Source organism: Aotus nancymaae, unplaced genomic scaffold (assembly GCF_030222135.1).
Source record: "Aotus nancymaae isolate 86718 unplaced genomic scaffold, 86718_ANA_hifiasm-v0.15.2.pri h1tg000043l, whole genome shotgun sequence".
Taxonomy (NCBI): domain Eukaryota; kingdom Metazoa; phylum Chordata; class Mammalia; order Primates; family Aotidae; genus Aotus; species Aotus nancymaae.
In genome coordinates, this window is record NW_026988457.1 from 9,826,629 (window position 1) to 9,846,430 (window position 19,802).

The following is a 19,802-nucleotide window of genomic DNA, read 5'->3' on the forward strand; positions in this document are numbered from 1 at the left end:
ACTCTTACTCCCTCACTCTCTCCCTCTGCATATATATATGTATATATATAGACATACATACATATATATTATAATGTTAAATATACTACATAACATATCTATTTTTATTTCTGTATCTCTCACATTAAAATTTGTTCCCTCAAAGATGGAACCCATGCCTTTGTACCTCTTCCCACTCCTCAAATTCTAGCTCAGTTACTGGCAAGGGGAACACAGGAAGTAATTGCTTATTAAATCTAAGCCATTACATTTATTCTCAAACTTTTAACAAGAAAGTCAAATATCTGGAGTGTATATATATATATATATATATATATATATATATATATATATATATCTCTGTCTCTCTCTCTTTCTCTCTCTCTCTCTCTCTATATATATATATGTATTAGATGCCTAACTTCTTGGCATCTAATATGATAGGGAGTAGATGTAACATGTCGAGTAATTAAAATATTCTGCAATCACAGCTGACAGTTGGCACAGCATTTTAAGTTATAATATTTAGTCAATCATTTAATTGAGAATTCTTATCCAGCATAAAATGCTCTGTGCAGGGGCCTATGTTAGGCACGAGGAATTTGAGGTCACCAAACACACACGCCCTGCCCTCATGGAGCTTACAATCCAGAGCGGAAAACAGACAATGAGGAAGAAATGCCACAAATAACCTGCTATCACATTCTGAAAAGACCTAGAAGTCAAGGTACTAAGACAGAGTATGCTAGTTCCCCAGCCTTGACTAGTAGAACTTGGGGAGGGCTGTGTGACGAGCAGGACTTCTATTAAACTGGTAGTGACTGCCCTCAATGCAGGAAATGCATTTTTGAAGAAGTCCTAGTTCAGCAGACACTGCCTTAGTCATGGTAGGTGTGCTATAAACGTTCATGACATGCAATCGATAAGAACAAAAAGGCTAAAGATCTGAACATGTTAGGTAAAAAATACAAATATATTCAAATACACAGTTTTTAAAAAAGAGTAATACTAACATGCTGTGTTCTTACCCCTATTGTTCCAAAACTTTCCGGCTTTCTTCTCATCTTTTTCTTGCACAAGTGTGTCCAGATCCATTTGATCAGGTACCAGAGAGACTTGGGGCTCGGGATGACATTGAAGGGAGTAGGCAGAGTACCTCCTTCTTCAAAATAACTCATCCAAAGCTTTGTTCGTGCAAATTTCCATTCTATATCTGCATGGTCCTGAATAGGAGAACGTGACAACTGATGACAGGTTTCTGAATTAACAAGGTACCATAAACCTCACAGAGAGCCTATAACCCGACATCAAGTGGCTCTTGAACATTAATTAAATTGCTTATAAAACCACCACTGACTCCCAGAGATAGTCATGTAAACATTTCAGACGACGGCTTCACCTAGAGTAGTCCCAGCTCCTGTGTCACTTCTCATCCTTGCTTCTTCAATGAAACAGACATCTAAAATAATTCCATGTTAAAAAGACTGCAGTAATTAGTTATGACTTGAAGATTAACCAGCATCTTCTGCACCGTAGGCTCACGTTAGTGTAGTTTCATTTGATTTAGGCCAGAAATAGACTTTCTATCTTAACCAAAGCCTTGTACTCCTGCTTAGATTAAAGCTACCTCCACAGATGCTCATGGCTTAGCCTTCATTGTTGACAGGAAAAGTCTTATTGGATATGTTTTCATGTGAATATTATTGTCTACCTTCAGCCAACAGAGATAAACTCAGCAAGAAGTTCCTCTAACAAATGTAGAATTGGGCCTCTCTGACACACCATTGACTCTTGACCTAACTTTGGACAGATTTCACCAGAGAGGAGCACAGCCAGTGGTTGCCCACAAGTCTGAGGCTTTCCCCTTCATCACGTATTACTCACTTCACTTTATTAATCTCCTGTGGAAACTTTGGAGCATTTGTGGCAATTAGATCTGGGGCAGCCAGTCTCTTCTTAATTTAGCCATAAATCTGATTTAAGCAGAAGATCTGAGAAGTAGGAGGTGGTAGAAACTGGACATACATTCATTTTAAGAATTCAGAATAGTTCATAGTAACCAGTTAATATCATATACATGAACTCATGTTTTAGAGTAGGAGAATAATCTTCAACTATGCTTCATTTTGATATTCTTAAATTGCTGTGTGCTGATAAATGCATAAGTTATACATACATTTCTATTCTGCACAACATGGGTTTTAATCCAGATACTGGACATATTGTGCTTTGAACAGGAATCACAATATCTAGAAAATGCATGGCCTTATTGTTGCTAAGCAAATGTTTGATAATATGGATTGATCCACATAATGGGAACACAGAAGCTGCAGTTTGCTTCCCACTTTCCCTTCTCTTCCTTTCCTTCCTGATTTCTCCCTCCTTTCCTTTCTCTTTATTTCTAAACAAGATTATAGGTTCTTGCTGACTATGCTGCATTGGTGAAGAGAATTGTATATATTGTTTCCTGCAGGCATGGAGAATGGGACTCAGTAGATTTGGCTCAAAGAAATAAAAAAGCAATCATTTAGATAAAGCATTGGCCTGTGAATAGTGCCTTCTTATTCTCTGATTCTCAGGGAGCCACAAATTATGTTATCTTATTACAATCACTAAGCAAGTGCTCTCTTTGTTCATGATTTAGGATTTCAAGAAGGTCTATCACATAATCTATGGTGTTAGAAAATCTGGAGATAAAAGTTCTAAGCTGTTGATGACGAGATTCATCTTCCACTACTCACCTTCTAACTCCTAGTCAACATTTGAAACTCGGCTTAAGGATCCTCTCTTCAGAAGCCTGTTCTGCCTCCCGTGAATCCTGAGCTGCCTCCTATCTCCAACCCCAGTCAAGGTCCCCTCTTCCATACTTTCATGACATCCTCAAATTTATTTTCTCAATATTGAAATTATTTATTGATTTTAAAATCTCTACTATATCATTTTTTGTTGAAAACAGGGACTTTTTAATTCTTTGTATCCTTAAAATGAAACATATGTCTGGTCTATAGTAGATGAACAATAAATATTTCATCAATGAACAAATGAGTGAATGGAAAGCAGGCTTTAGTCAGGGACTACATAACTGCTTCTGCCTTTCAGCAGTTAAATGTTCTTCCTTTTTTATGCTTTACCTACAGCTCTGAGTTACAGTTAGCAAGACAAGAAAAAAAAAAGAAAGAAAGAAAAAGGAAAACCTCAGAGTAAAATCTGCTGTTCTGAATTCTGGGACAGGTGAAAGCAAATGCTTGGTACGTTCATGCCCCAAGGAGGCTTCATGCATGAAGTCCTGGGAACCACACCTGTCTCAGGTTCGCAATGCCTGTTCTTCCCTCCACAGTCTTAGAGTTTGGGCTAAGTAGAAATGGAGGTTTGAAGATGATTCTCATCTCTATAATGAAGTTACCTAGAAAAGTACACCTCACAAAGAAGCAATAAGAAAATGTCATAATATTCTTAAATAGATTTTTCTTCTTGATGAAATTGGAACATTTAATGTTTTAAAAGATCCAAATTGCTGGCAGCTTCCTTGTATCTAGCTTGATAATTAGAGGCCTTCTAATTTTTTTTGTTGTTGTTTCTGATGTTCTGGAAAACAGAGCCCACATTTTGGAAATGTGTTATTAGGAGAATATAGAACTTCTGACACCAAAATTTGGAGACTATAAAAATTTCCGATCATAAGACGCTTACATGAAGATCAAAGTATGCATAAATTTGGATATTTACCCCCAAATCCTAGGACCTACATTTTCCAAAGGAATCATTTCTGCATTTGGAATACTTTAATCTATGAATTGATAAATAAAAACCATCTATTCTCACGTTCTATGCAGTTTTTCATCCGTGATGAGTGTCTCATGAGAAAAATTTGTGTCCCAAAGGACAGCTGAAGTAAAATTCAGAGTGTTGCTTGACAAAAAAACAGTAATAACACTTCAGAGGTTTAGCCATAGATGCAAAGGTACAATACAAATGTAGTTATTTATGAAGAAAATGGGAAAACTATAATTATGCTTATTAAATGCTACTGGTCTAAGGTATAAATATGAAAGACTTAACTATATTTCATTCCACTAAGAGCTCTGCTTTGCTGCTATTGCTAGTGGTCATAGATGTACATCACTAGTATATAAGTTCAAGCAGATCAGTTCAAGCTTTGTCTTTCTTGTGCGTTGCTGTATTTCTGGTGTCCAGAACAGTACTGGGCAACACAGTATGTAGCCAGTAAGTATGTGTTGAATGAATAAATAAATAACTTATACTAAGTTGCTTAGGTTCCAAAGTTTCAAAAAACCATGTATTGTATTGTGTAATATTCTACAGAATTTAACATTGCTTCTGTTAATATGTTGCTTTCCCTGAGCTTTAAGAAACTGAAAATCCTGTGGCTTCCTCCCTTCCCAGACTCCTCTCAGGGTTATCTTTTGTGTCTTGCCCTATAGTCTGACTTTGCTTATATTAGGATGGTAGGTTAAATGGACAGACAGGAGGCAAAACCTATTGGTCACTGCACAGAGATCAGCTGCTTGCTTGTAAGTCAGACCTCACCTACTACATCCGATAGCCAGTGACTGCCTGGCAAGATGGATTTGGTTTATCTCTATAATCATGTGTAACACAACAAAATTAGATTAATTTATAGCCACATATAGTGTGATACTGCTCAGAAATGTCAAATAAATCATTTATAATTTTTATCTGTCTCATCAATAGCCAATTACAGATTTTACTTCCTATGATAAGAAGATGGAGTATAGCTAAGAACAACACATTTGAGGGGAAATATTGAATTAAAATAAAGCTGGTCAACTTACAGCAATCAGTTGGTAAGAATTATTCATCATAGCTATTAACATGTTGAGTAGAACAACCAGAGAGATGACATTATATGTCCCAAACATGGTGGCACCAACAAATTCAGTAAATTCATGCTGTGCTTTGACATTGGTCACATATAAATTGATGAGCCCAAATATTGACCAAAACAGGGACTGGAGTGTCTCAAATAACCTGGAATAAAGATAAAATGATACTAATAGCTATATTAATAGAATCATTATACATAAGATATGACAACAAAGCATGGCACTATTATGTATACATAATTAACTTAAACATTAATATCAACAGTAAAATAACCTTTTAGGGCAATCACAAAATTAAACAATTAAAAAAGTAAAAGAAAATTGTTTTTTTTCAAACTAGTAGAAATGGTGTACTTAAATCTCCCAAGAGCTTTGAAAGCTAAATTTAGTTTCCTAGGGCAGAGAGAAGCAAATGTGGCCCAGAGCCTGTTTTTGCATGGCTACTGAGTTAAGAATGGTTTTTACTTTCTCAAATGGTTGGGACAAAAATCAAAATAGTGATATTTTGTGACATGAAAACTATGTAAAATTCACATCTCCATATCCATAAATAAAATTTTATTGAAACACATCCATTCTCATTCATTTATGCATTCCCTATGGCTTCTTTTGTGCTACAATGGCAGGAGAAAGTACTTACAACGGAGAACATATGGCTGAGAAAACCTAAAATATTTACTATCTGTTCCTTTTCATAGAATGTTTGTCAATCTCTGTCCTAGGGCACTAAGTGACAGCTAATAAATGATAGATCCCAAATTTTAGGCTTTAAAAAGTCTGCTCTTTTACTGATTTTGCTTTGGTTGTAGGAGAATTAAGAACATTATCATTATTACAGATTTCCATGTTTACAACTAAAATTGCACATAATGCATCTTGTAAAATGGCAAAGAGTCTCAGATATTTAGATAATAAAATTTGATTTTTTTTTTGAATTTCAAGCAACATTTTATTTATTCTAGCCAATGAATGAACACTGGCCGTTTCTTTCTTTCTTTCTTTCTTTTTCTTTTGAGCCAGAGTCTTGCTCTGTTGCCCAGGCTGGAATGTAATGGTGTGATCTTGGCTCACTGCAACCTCTGCCTCACAGGTTCAAGTGATTCTCCTGCCTCAGCCTCCTGAGTAGCTGGGATTACAGGTGTGCACCACAACACCTGGCTAACTTTTGTATTTTTAGTAGTGACAGGGTTTCACCATGTTGGTCAGGCTGGTCTTGAACTCCTGATGTCAGGTGATCTGCCAAGTAGTCTCCTTAACTTACTCCAAAGAATGAAACAAGCTGAGGAGTATATAAACCCAGATGGAGAATTGTTTGTTTCAAAGGGATCATAATAATCCATTAGTATAATGTAATAAAATGATGATAGAGCTTTCATACTCCTTGATGAATTGTTAAAATGAGACTGTATTTAAATTACAAAAATAAAACAAAAACCTTCTCGTACTGCACATGATGAATAAGGAGGTAGGATTTCTATCTGTAGGGAGATTAGCATTAGATTGGAATGGTGTTGCAGAACCAAGCCAATTATGGTTTCTGGCAACTCCCAGCCCCAGTGACATTGTTCTCCATATGCCCTTTTATGGAAAGGTGGTTCTTGTGTAATACTCTGGAGCTCCTCACCCAGTACCTCCATGGATTATGTCAGTCATGGTCAAGTGACTCAAGGGGAGAGAATTCATATAAGGCCAGTGGCCTGTGGCAAAAATGATCAGAATTCCCCTCTAGAGAAGTTTGCCTTAAAAATATCAAGATAATTGCCCAAAGGGGCTGAGATGACAGGCGTTGTGATGTGGAGTCAGAATCACTGGAATGATGGGATGCCAAAGGTTTGAGACAGCACAAACTAAGCAGCAGAGAATTGAGGATGAATAAGCCAGGCAATAAGTAAACTCAGAATATAGATGAAGTAGCTGACTCACCTTAATGCTGATACACAGAGTAACAATCCCATAGCTCAGTACTATGTCAATGCCTGCTCTTCCTGAAGCTAGGGCTTGCTCTAGGTTCCGCCCTTGCAAGATAAACCCTTACTCAGAAGACTGAAGGGCTATAATTCTGTGCATAATTTTTATGACAAAATGCTGGTTACTTGAAATAAGCCATGAATTCTTGTGCATATAACCAGGAGATTCTAATTAAATATGCCTTAGTTGGCATTCAGGATGTAAATTGCTTTTTAAAAAGGTGAAAAGAAAATTTTTAATTGAGAAACTAATTTTTAGATATAAAATGTAACTTTATTTTCTGGAGCTTTTGAACGATGGAACAACAGATTGTTGTGAAGTAAAAGGGCACTGATCTGATCAACTTTAGCCAGACTGTGATCTTAAATGGAATGCTGTGCATTCTGTGAGGAAGTGATCACGTATTTTTAAAGGAAAACCCAGATGCCAGATTCCAACAACATTAGAGAGAATTAAATCGACTCATTGGTCCTAGACAAAGGCCACTAAAGCTACCCTTTGAAAATTTCTCAGGAAAAAGTAAATTTGGTCCATGGCCATGAATTCTTTATTTTTAGTAACTTTAAAGACAACTTCTAAAATTAATCATAGTGTCCTTTGGATTTAATGTGAATTAACTGTATTCTTTCTTTCCTAATGGTGTATATTCTCTCAGTGAGTATACACATAAAAATCAGCTGGTTTTCCCTAACATGAATAGCAATTTAAGGAAAGTTATAAGTTAAATATTGCAAGTTATGTAATAAATCATATAAAATGTTACCACACAAATCTCATAACAGTTTCTTTTTCAAATAAAAACAATGATGCAGAATAAATGACTCATTATTTTGAATAGTACATATTTGCTTCTGTCTACATAATACCTACTAATTTTAGGAAACATTAATAATATTAATAAACACTTTGGCAAATTATTTATTGATGTTTAAAAAAATTAAAGGGAAAATTCTAAATAAAGTGACATTTCACGATTACATATGATTCTTTCTTTTTTTAGTTTTCCTTGGAATAAGTCAGTGGTGAGATTTAAAGACTAGTTCCACTCAACCAAAATATATTTACTACTCAGAGGAATTAAGACCTTGGTCTTAAAATATTTCTCAATGAACTGTTCAGATATTAGTTGGATTTTAAAAAAATCAATCTAGGTTAACATTTCAAAGCCATTACTTCCAGAAATGTTTTTTATCATTAGTGATTCTCAAATCTATTGATACCAACATTGCCCATAAATTGAAGGATCATTACTTAAAGCATCACATTTTAGAATGCCTTTGTGTGACTAATAATTTTTCTTGTTCTGTGGTAAGATATGAACTGAAAATTCTCCAAGATAATGCCACAATTTAATTAAGTGACACTTAGACAAAACCTGGGTTGAAGACTAAATCCTGAAGGTCTGTATGGGTGGACTGAGGTCCTGCATTCCTAATGATAACATTTTGTCTGTTGCTCTGAATATATTCCTCAACAGCTACTTTATAAAATTAGCTTGTTTCCCTGATTGCATATTTACAGCCAGAAAAATTGAACGTGTAAAAAAGTTAATGTATTCCACAGTTGAAGTTTTCTTCTATCCCATGAGACTAAATCAATGAGCAAACATAAATTAATACAAAATACATCTGAATATTTTATCTTTAGTTTATAAGCAAAAACGTAATATTAAAATAATATATGACTCCAACTGGCCAGTTCCAACCATTAGAAATACAGCTGCAACAAATATAAAAGGTCTTTGCTTAATGAGACAAAACCTGTCACAAAGCCTGTGCCCTTCTCTTCAAAAGAGAGTAACTTACCAGGGACTAATAGCTTAAAACTGCACATAGAATAGTTTCAACAACTAAGCATTCTGTGTCTTTCAATAGCATGTAGTTCTTCTCAGGGTAATGAGAAGATGACTAGAAAGGAGAAGGAGGAAATGTCCATTTACTGGAGGGAAACTGTATGGACACATAGAAGAACATGGATCACAGGCTGACACTGGGCGTTCACAGCCAGGGAGGAGACCAGAAAAGGCCTTCTGGAAAAGGTATATCTGATGTAGGATTTGGGAAAAAAAATTGCCAAATGGAAGGGCAGAATAAGGACATTCTGGAATAAGAGAAGGAAACAACGTATTTGGAGATTTATATTTATAATCCATCAGGAAAAATTGAAGAGTAAAGTGTTTCTGGGGGATTGAAAGATGAAACAAGAAAAGGAAGCGATACAGAGGATGTTCATCTCCTTCAAATATCATGTTGAAGTGTCATCCCTGATGTTGAAAGTGGGCCTCAGAGGGATATGTTCGAATAATGGGGGTGGATTTTGGGTTGCTGGCTTAGTGTCATCCTAGGGGTGATCAGTGAGTTCTCACACTATTAGTTCTCACAAGAGCTTATTGTTGAAAAGACCCTGGCTTCCTTCCTCTTTCTCCCCCTTGCTTCCTTCCTCTTTACCCATGTGATGCCTGCTTCCCGTCACCTTGCAACATGAGTGGAAGCTTCCTGAGGCCCTCACCAGAAGCAGATGTTCATGCTGTGCTTTTTATGCAGTGTGCAGAACCATGAGCCAAATAAACCTCTTTTCTTTATAAATTACCCAGTCTCGGGTATTTCTTCATAGAAACAAAAATGGACTAACACAGGAGGCAGGGGACAGGCAGATCAATGAAGGACCTAAAACATCAAGCTAAAGAATGTGGCAGTATCCTGCAAGAAATGGGAAACTATTTTGACACTTTAAACAGGGGAGCATCAGATTTGGTTTAGAAAGATAATTCAGGAAGCAGAATGGAAGACATATGAAATAAGGCAGATACCAGGGACAGGGGTACCTAGATTTGGGCATGAGTGGAGAGCAAGGGAAGACAATGCCAAGATAATATTGACTGACCACATATGGAAGGGATGAGGAGAAGACAAGACCTAGAATAAGACTTACATTTTCCATGTAAGTTTCTGTGTGGATTGTGGTGATGTTGACTAAGGAAAGGAGTTAAGCAGGAGGAAGAATATGTTTTAGAGAAACTGTTAAATTCTCTTTGATTGAATTTAAGTCTTCAGGAGACATGTAGAGAGAGGTGTCCAGTAGACAGTTGAATATATTGTGCAACCCGAGGATAGAAGTTGATGCTGGTAATATAAATATGGAAGTTATGTCTTAGACATATAGAGCCAAATCCAAAAGCATAGATGAGTTTTCATAGGGGTACTGTTAAGAAGGTCTCAGGTTAGTATACCAAGACATGCCACTATTTAAAAGCAGTAATGAAAATAAAAAATTATCAGAGTGAAGTGAGAAAGGCTAGAGAAGTAGGATTTGAAGTGAAAAAAATAATAATACAGAAGTTAAAAGGGGACAGGATTTCCAAAATGGAAGTGTTAAACAGGGTAAAATGAAGCAGGTGCGATAAGCAAAATGTAAGCAGGAAAGTGTCCATAGGTGGTAGTGATGAGAAGGCTCTAGATGATAATTTTTAGAGCAGTTTCAGTGGAATGATGGAAAGAGAAGCCAAATTGTAATTGGATAAAGTCTGAGTGAGAGGTGAGAAAACAAGATGTCTTGTGTAAGCTTCTTTTAGGGTTACTTGGACGAAGGAATGAGAGAACAGGAGTGGTAGCTAACAGGCTGCGGTGAGCCAAGAGCTCACCATTGCACTGCTGGGCAACAGATCCAGATTTCGTTTTTAAAAAAAAAGATGAAATGATTGAGGGAAGCTAAAAGAATTTTGTGTTTAAGATCCACAGTTGTATAAAATCTATTTCTGAAACTAATGAGGTATCAATGGCTAAGATTTAAAAATTATGTGCAAAAACAAAGATGATGAATTATTAAAATGAAGCTTTAAATATTGGGGCTAAGATAAAACAGATGTAGAATTAAAACAACAAAAGCATTTTAGCTGTAAGTGATTTTGTTTATGTGAGATTATTGATTTTCTCTAACATGAGAAATTACTGTCCTCTCATAGTACACACAATTCTATGATGGCTCATGAATAACGTATGACTTTTAAAGTCATCTACAAAATGACAATATATTCACACATGCTTACTGTGTGGAGGAAAATCACTTCTCTTATTAATTCATCTGCTTATTAACCATCTGTTTGTCACAGTTAAAAGGAAAAGGGAAAGATATAGAGAGGAATAGCCTGAGAGCTGTGTGACCATCAAACACAGTGCTCATGAAGCTGTGCTGTTAGCAAACCTGTTATGAATATTACTGAGAGTTGACAATAGACACTGCCTATTGCTCATTCAGGTGTAAGGACACAGAGAGTTTTGTGTGCATGACAATAATGGCTAGATTAATCTTGGATTTGCATTTGCACTATTTTTAGATGGTTACATTTTTGTGTAGGCAACTAGAGAATGAAAGAGATACATGAATGGACTTCATGCATCATGGTACCTGGGAAACAAATGAGGAAACATTGAAACCTACTTGAATTTTCCAACATGAGTGGTTTTACATATGTTCTATCTTTTAATGTACTCTTAAGCTTTCATAGTACATAGGTTACCTTTTTTATTGTACATCTAAAAAATAGTAACTATTGCTTTCTTTTTCATGAAGTCATTTAGAAGAAAAGATGATTTTACTAAAATTAAAAATAAATGTGCCAGTATTCTTCTTCCTGTCAGAAGTTTTCATTTCTATTCAAAGCCACGTTAATTCTGTTTTCTGCCTTAAGCATAATTTTAATTCCCCATTTTCTTTACAACCATTTGTCATAGGTTTTTCAAGTTCGTGATGTGGTGCACTCTAAATGCTGTACAACATTACCAGTAGAAATGTCTATTAGACTTACGTTGAAAATGCATTATTCTGCTTTTCACATCGTATGCCTTTGCAGGTTAACCCTTTCGTTTCTTCATAATAGAAGTACAATTGATTCAGGCCATTTGCAAATGCTAGCAACACAAGGCAGTATATGAATAGAAACTTCAAAATGTCCAGGAGCATTCTTCCTAGAGATATTTGCAGAGGTCCCAGGTGAGAATTTGCAGTAAACAATGAGATCAGACGCAGAGAACTGAAGATGTTTGCAATAGCAAATAAAGCCTCTGCCACCAGAGTGGGATGCCACATGTCCCATGATTCTCGTGGATTAAGGGCACTGTACTGGAGAAAACAGAGAAACAAAGGGAAAGTAAAACAAACGTACACATAGAAATATATCAAGGTCAGAGTGCTTTTCCAGGTTGACCCAGCACGATCACCTACTGCCAGGAAGCTGATGTCGTTTATGATGGTAGCAGTGATATTAATCGACACAAAAATAAAGGTTTATTAAATTATAACTTATGAACTGTAATTGAGTGGCCTCCACGTCTGTCCTTATCAAGGGTAGTTTTGTTAGTTATCAAGGGTAGAGTCTTTTAATTTTCTAATAGAACTTTTTTTAAAAAAGAAAAGGATAATGTTATATCCAGAAAAAGAAACCCTATCTGAGTTTGTACCGGAAAAGTATAAATATGATGGCAAAGAAAACTACATCATAAAGGAAAACTCTTAAATTTTGAACAAAATAATCGATGACCTTGTTTATGATTTTTGGACACACTTGCCAATTCTGGAGAATACATGTAGGATACAGATTACATATGAATGAGTAGAAGTAGTGGTCTGTTGCTATGGAAACAGAAATGGCCAATACGGGCAAAACCCATCAGTGCTTCCTTTCTGCTGTCCTAAATGTAAATACAACCTAACTTAGAAATCATCCCAGCAGTCATTGAACCGCTAATTTTTTACATTTGATATGTAGGAAATATAACATTTATCTGAACATTCCTTAAGTAGGTAAAATATGTGATTTGAGAAAAAAAATTGGTACTTTAAACTTTGACAAGCAATTATTTAAAAAGCAAGCAGATTAATTAAAATGTCAGATTTGAATTATCCTGATATTGAAACATATAAAGAATAAAATAAAATTTTACTGTATACTATTGAGGTAAATATGTATCCTTTTAAAAAAGGGTCAGATATGCTCTTTGAAATATTGTAGTATGAAAATCTGCAATTAAATCTGTATATGAACTGAACAATAAATTATTTGCTTCCTACACATCACTGAAAAATATGTCTAGACAACCAAGATATTTTTCCAATGGAAAGAAAGTTAGTGGAACTCTGAGTCCCATAGATTATTTTCATTCTTTTAATAACACATTTTACATCAAAGACCTTTACAAATGTGAATCAATTAATTCTCCTTGAAACTCATAGATAGTGCTTTTTTAGTCTCTCTGGGGAGAAAATGCATTATAGGCTCCTGATCTTATTCAACGCTCAGACTCTTGCTTGACTGGCAGTGTAAAACAATCAAGTTTAAACTAGAAGAAAATTATTTTCTATTTTTAAATCCCGATAAATGTTCTTGAACATTCCCACACATAGCTTCCGCATAAAATAGCTAATTACTGAAGATGACGAGAAAAAGTTAAGATGTTTTTCTCATTCATTATGACAAATATCAGAGTGAAACTTGGATACTAAACACTACCTAATTCTCTCCTTTTATTCTTGCTATGTATGATGTCACCTTTTCCTTTAAAGACCAACATCACATTTTCCTTCCTTTCCTCACTTCTCTCTTAAAAGACACACATATTTAAGTCCATAAATATTGATAGCTGTTCCCTTATAGTTGATAGCTAATCTTATCAACTATAGAATTAGCTCATAAATATTTATACTTGATAAATATCCCCCTATGTTCATAGCTAATTCTATTTCTCTCTTTTTGTAACCTAATATAGCTTAGGACTACATTTCAAAAACATACAAAAAAATGAAACAAAAAGTATTCTTAAGAATGCAATCATTTTCTTGAACTTCTTACAACATTTAACATAATGCCCTGAATATCGTGGGTTCTCAAGAAATATTTTCTCCTATCAAGTATTCATAGTCCAGTGAGGCAGACAGGCACAACTAATGGTAATAAGAATGCTCTAAGAGATTAACACAGAGTGCTGTGGGAATAGAGAAGAGGAAGTGATTAATTCTGTCTGGGGTGTCTGAGGCTAGGAATGGATAGAGATTATATGTTGTCAAAGATTCTGTGCATTGCTCTAAGTTTCACTTCCAGGTCAGCTGGATGTGGATCCACCATCATGTCATGACTGGGTCAAACTCTGTTATGGACCTACTGTGAAAAGAGCCCTTCTTGGTAAATTATCTCAGCGAGACTAAAAAAAAAAGTTGTTAGAGCAAAGTTTTCCATTTTTACAGATTCTGCCCCAGTATGATTATTCAAGTTGATTTCAGAGTCTGGCACTTGTAGTCGTGGCCAGGAAACAATGCTACAGGAATATATTCACTTTATACAAGGTCAAGGCTTTAAGCAAAACATTGCTGGCATCTGGGTTAAAGGATGTTTGAATGGCAAACAACCTTTGGAAGTTAAAGATGGAGACCTCCTGAGAAACTTAGGATCATCTTCCCAGAAGCTATGTGCTTACGCTCTCAGAATAATAAACCTAGGGACCTTTGCCTCCCCAGAGACAATTTATTTACTTTAGCAAGTTAAAGAGTCTTTCTCTTTTCTTCTCCAGGGGAAAGACAGGCAGCTGGCTCAGCTGCACGGTATGAGTTCTGAGACACATAATTTCCAAGCTCCTCTCCTGTGGTACAAACCCGTGTATACACAGGGTAAGTCTGGCTCTCATTAGGTCCCCCATTGCGGACTGGGGAATGAGGAACAAATGCTCAGTTTGCTATGTAAGTAAATAATTTATCTGTTCTCTGATCCAAAAAACCTCATTTCCTGTCAGGGATTAAGAGATATAAGTATTAAGTAATTATATCCTGAATTTATTCTTTTTAAGTTTTGCTTTTTGAAATTTTTATCTCATCCTTCACATATACATTTTCTTCAGTTTTTAACCACAGTCATCATTTAACAAAGTGATTTTTATAATTCTTAAAACTGTACCATCCTTTGAATTTGTAAGGAATAATTGTAACTCTTCAATCAGTCAATGAATTTTCCACACCTATTATTAGGAATTAGAATATTGATTTGAATTTAAAAAAAATTCTTTGGCTCTGCTATTTAAGAGCAATTCTACCCTCACTTTTCATCTTTGCATGTTTGTCTTTGAGTGGCCTCTTCTCAGTCTCCTTTGGAAGTTCCTCGATCTCATCTGCCCCTTAAAAGTTGAGTTCATTTTTTGGCCAGGTGCAGTGGCTCATGCCTGTAATCAGCACTTAAGGAGGCCAAGGCAGGTGGATCATGAGGTCAGGAGATTGAGACCATCCTAGCCAACATGGTGAAATCCCGTCTTTACTAAAATACAAAAAATTAGCCAGGTGTGGTGGCGCACACCTGCAGTCCCAGCTACTTGGGAGGGAGGCTGAGGGGGAATCGCTTGAACCCGGGAGACAGAAATTGCAGTGAGTTGAGATCATGCAACTGCACTCCAGTCCAGCAACAGAGCAAGAGTCCATCTCAAAAAACAAACGAACAAACAAAAACACACAAACAAAGTTGAGCTCACTTTTTAAGCCTCCTCTCTTCTCATTCCACTCATTTCTACCTGGATGTTTTCTAGGATTTCAACTCTCAATGATTATTCTCAACTATACATCTCCAGCTGAGACTTCTCACCTAACAGTCCTATTCTGCATTGTACTGTCTGGTTGACTTTTCCACTTCTATATCTCACAGACAACTCAAACTCACATACCAAAAGTGTAACTCATCACCTTTGCATCCTCAGACTCTTTCTCGATTTACCCCTTCTTATCTGATGAATGGCAATAGGTTACCAAGTCAGAATTTGAGGTTCACCCTAGAATCTCTTCTTCCCAAATCCCAGCATCATCTAAACCCAAATCTTATGTAGGTTACTTCCTTCTTTTCATCAGTACCCTCATTATTTTAAAATAATACTTATTTCTCAGATATAACTATAGCACCTTCCTCACTGTTCTTCCTGCCTTATCTCCTCAATCATCTGTGTATCTCCTCCAGAATCTTTTAAAGGAGCCAATCAGATCACGTCACATATGATTTAATATTCTTCAATCACAGCATTGTCATTAAGATGACCTTCTGATTATTCAACATGCTACATAAAGCCTCTGTGTTTCGACATCTTTTAAAGATTTAACTGCCATTTGACCCTAATTAGACACATAATGTTTTGGCTCAAACTTTCAATACTGGTAATTCTTCAAATTAGTCACACATTCTTTTTTTTTTCGAGATGGAGTTTCGCTCTTGTTACCCAGGCTGGAGTGTGCAATGGCGCGATCTCGGCTCACCACAACCTCCGCCTCCTGGGTTCAGGCAATTCTCCTGCCTCAGCCTCCTGAGTAGCTGGGATTACAGGCACGCGCCACCATACCCAGCTAATTTTTTGTGAATTTAGTAGAAACGGGGTTCCACCATCTTGACCAGGATGATCTCGATCTCTTGACTTCGTGATCCACCCGCCTCGGCCTCCAAAAGTGCTGGGATTACAGGCGTGAGCCACCGCGCCCGGCCACACATTCTTGCCAAAATGCTTTTCCATGAGCGTTGTACCTTTTTTTCTAGAATGAATTTAAATTCCAATTATTTGGATTCTTCAGCTGTTATTTATTCATCAAGTATACATGAGTGTGCCTGCTCTGTGTCAGGCACTATCTTCAGGGTTCACGGTAGTGATCAAAGGAAGATGCCATATGGGCTTACAACATGGTGAAGTCATACATTAATCAAGCCATGCTAATCCTTTACTCTGACTGCTGATGAGTGGACACAAGGATCCTGCTGATCAGAGCTGGCAGCTCCATGCTGTAAAGTAATCCTTGAGAAAGAAATCAAGAGCTACTCTAAGCACACATAGGTTTTCCAGGATCATTAATTCCTGTATTCCTCCTCTCAATTATTTGTTTTCAGTCTGTACCTACCCTAGTTTGGTTTTGTCCCAATTCTTTATTTCCATTCAGATTTATTTTAAAGAGAATTGCTCATTTTGCAGATCTATATAATAGAAAGGTACCTTTGGATTTCTTGTCAGATTCTTATGCAGGGAGGTTTGCCTAAGGCATTTTTAGGTGCTGGACATCTAGTAGAGTGCTTTATATATAATAGGAACTCAAAAAGCCCTCTGGGGAGAAGAATTATAGACATATTCAAAAGCAAAGTGGTTAGAGAATATGGATTATTTTTATAAATGTATCTTGACACAAATGTAACACAGAGGGCTTGGGAACAGTGAGATGAATATGAGAGGATGAGATGAGTTGGAGCGAGTCATGAAGAGTTTAGCAGAAGTGTTAAGAGAGAAAGATTAATTGAATCATAATATTGGATCAGAAGTTTATTGAGTGTAGGAAAATATGTTAGTTTATCTTTATATCCTCTATAGTCTCTGATGCATACTTTTGAATGTCAAGTAATAAATAGAAATGAGTAAAAATTAAATTAATATGAAATAAAAATATTGGTCAATGAGACTAAATAGAAAACACATGTTGGTTTTAATATATACTTTACATGGTGAAATCTTTTCCCTTTACAAAAATTTATCAGGTAATTAAGTAGTGAAAGACCAAAAAGATGAGTGTTTATATCAGGAAGGCATATTATTTTCTCTTCAAGTACATAATTCTGATTAAACAACTAAGATTCAAATCGCTATAGCTCTTTGCCATAAAACTAAAGAATATCTTAGACAATCCCACACTTTGAGGAGTAGACTAAAGTTACATCATTTTTAAAATGAAACATTTTCCCCCTTTCTAGTTAATAATAGAAATCTATGAGACATGCAGTTAGAAATATTTAGAAGAATGATACTATAAAGAAAAGGCGCAATGCTGGTTAAAACAAATCTTCTTATTCATAAAAATTTTGACTTTTGAAAATATTATTTCAATTACACAGTGAAAAATGTATTAAAACCTAATCATTTCTGCCAAACTGTTGAAGATAAACATGAAAAGTGTTACATATAGAAAAGGGGCTGGATAATATTTAGAAATAAACCAGGCCTAATGAAACTAAAGTAACATTTTATAATTGTGGCCCCCAGGCATCAGCAAGCTCCAGATTAATTAATAGTTCATACATAATGAAAAGAGAAAATGATTGACAAACTTTCCTCTAGAGGATTAGGAGCAAATTTAAAAAAATTTTTAACCCACAAGCTTTAAAATGCTAATGAATCAGGTTATTAAAGAAAACACCACAAAACTTTGCATGTAAAATGAATAAAATTGAAGTCATACATATTTTTATGCCCTGTCTTTACACATTATAATACTGCTGCATTGTATATAAAAATTAAGAGCAAATACTGAGTTTTTATATTAGGTTCTATTCTATGGCATTAAATGTTTACTGATTTAATCTTCACAAACATTTTATTATATTTGATTGTCATTTTTGTTTTACAGCAGAGAAATTTGAGGCACAGATTAAATAACTTGCTCCAAATCACATAGGTAGGGAGTGATATAAGTCATAGTCATGGCAGTTCCATGGCCTTGGTTAGAAGGGCTGTTCTGTGTGTGTTGTAAAGAACGATCTTTCCTGCAAGTAGATGAATTGCAAAAGTATGAACGTCATGAACTGAATTGCATCTCCCCAAATGGAGTCCCAAATACCAAGTGTGATGGTATTTGGAGATGGTGTTCTTGGGAAATAATTAGGTTTAGATGAGGTTATGAGGGTGGGTTTTCATAATGAGCTTAGTGTCCATATAAGGAGACACACCAAAGTATACATTCTCTCCCAACCCCTTACACCTTACCCCCACCACGTGAATGTGACGAACCTTCTGTAAGCCAGTGAGAGAGACCTCACTAGAAACCAACCATGCTTGATCTCAGACTTCCAGTCTCCAGAATTGCAAGAAATAAATTTCTGCTGTTTAAGCCACCCAGTCTATGGTATTCTATTGCGACAAGCCTAGGTGACTAATACAATGGATAAATTAAACAAGGGTGGCCCCTATGCCAGATGTATTCTAAAAGGTTCTCTTTCTGAAAAGAACAATTATAACAAGGTTTCCTTTTTTTGTAGGATGATACAGTATTTTTGGTCTTGTTCAATAACTTGACCAAAATGACCTATGAATGGACTTTGATCCTGTTCAGGAATCCTCAAATGGGAGGTAGAACCTACACAATCCCAGCAGAGGTCCTAGTTACAACACTGGTAACCCCGTCTGAAGCAAAATAGGTGAATCTAGTGTTACTAGGGAGAATTATTAGCATGATTTCATCTACCTTAATTTCAAAATTAATAAATCATGTATCTTCCAGGTCTTACTACCTAAATTTGTTTAAGTCCAATATTTTATCATCTTCTCCTATGTTCACTGCTGTATTTCAGGCACTCATCATCACTTGAACCATTCCCTGCATAAATGTCATAAATGGATCATTATAATTTAAAGGGTAAAATTCAAGTTTGATAGCAAGATGTGGAAAATCCTTCTCACTTTTTCCCTGCACACATTTTTAGAATCATGCAAAAGAGACATTGAACTCTGCTTGTTAAACACTCTGACTTTTGCATATTGTGTCTTTTCTGTCGTGACTGCTCATGCATGTTCATGATCATGAAACACGTCTACTTGTACTACCCTCTGTATAATTCCACGCCATTACAGAAAAGTTCAGTTCCTTCTCTGACGCTACAGCAGCCCCTGTTATAGACCTTACTACATCGTAAGATCCTTGTTTATATGCAATTCTCTTTCATCTACCTGACTGTGACCCACTCGAAGGCAAGAGCTACCTCTTGGGCAGATTTGCATTATCAGCAACGAGATCAAAAGCTGTTTCTTAGTGTGCTCCAATAAATGCTTATTGATTTCATTAACTTCTTGATTCACATAATCACTGTTTGCTGTATCTACACCAGACTCTATTTTTTATGCAAATAACATACCTATTCTGAAAATAATAATTCATATGTTATTACAAATTAGCATGAAAAAAATTGAATGATAGAACAAATGTAAGGTAAGGAATGACAAATCAAGA

General features: G+C 35.9%; 1 protein-coding gene across 3 annotated transcripts in view; it reads right to left on the reverse strand.

Moving 5' to 3' along the window:
- TRPC4 (transient receptor potential cation channel subfamily C member 4) overlaps positions 1-19,802 on the reverse strand; it is a 216,182-nt gene that overhangs the window by 17,632 nt on the left and 178,748 nt on the right. For all 3 annotated transcript variants that reach the window (XM_021672834.2, XM_012469835.2, XM_012469833.3), the window contains exons 6-8: positions 11,617-11,930; positions 4,794-4,989; positions 1,008-1,202 (exon numbers count right to left, since the gene is read on the reverse strand). In XM_021672834.2, the coding sequence (XP_021528509.1) occupies positions 1,008-1,202; positions 4,794-4,989; positions 11,617-11,930 (705 nt within the window). The remainder of the gene's footprint in view (positions 1-1,007; positions 1,203-4,793; positions 4,990-11,616; positions 11,931-19,802) is intronic.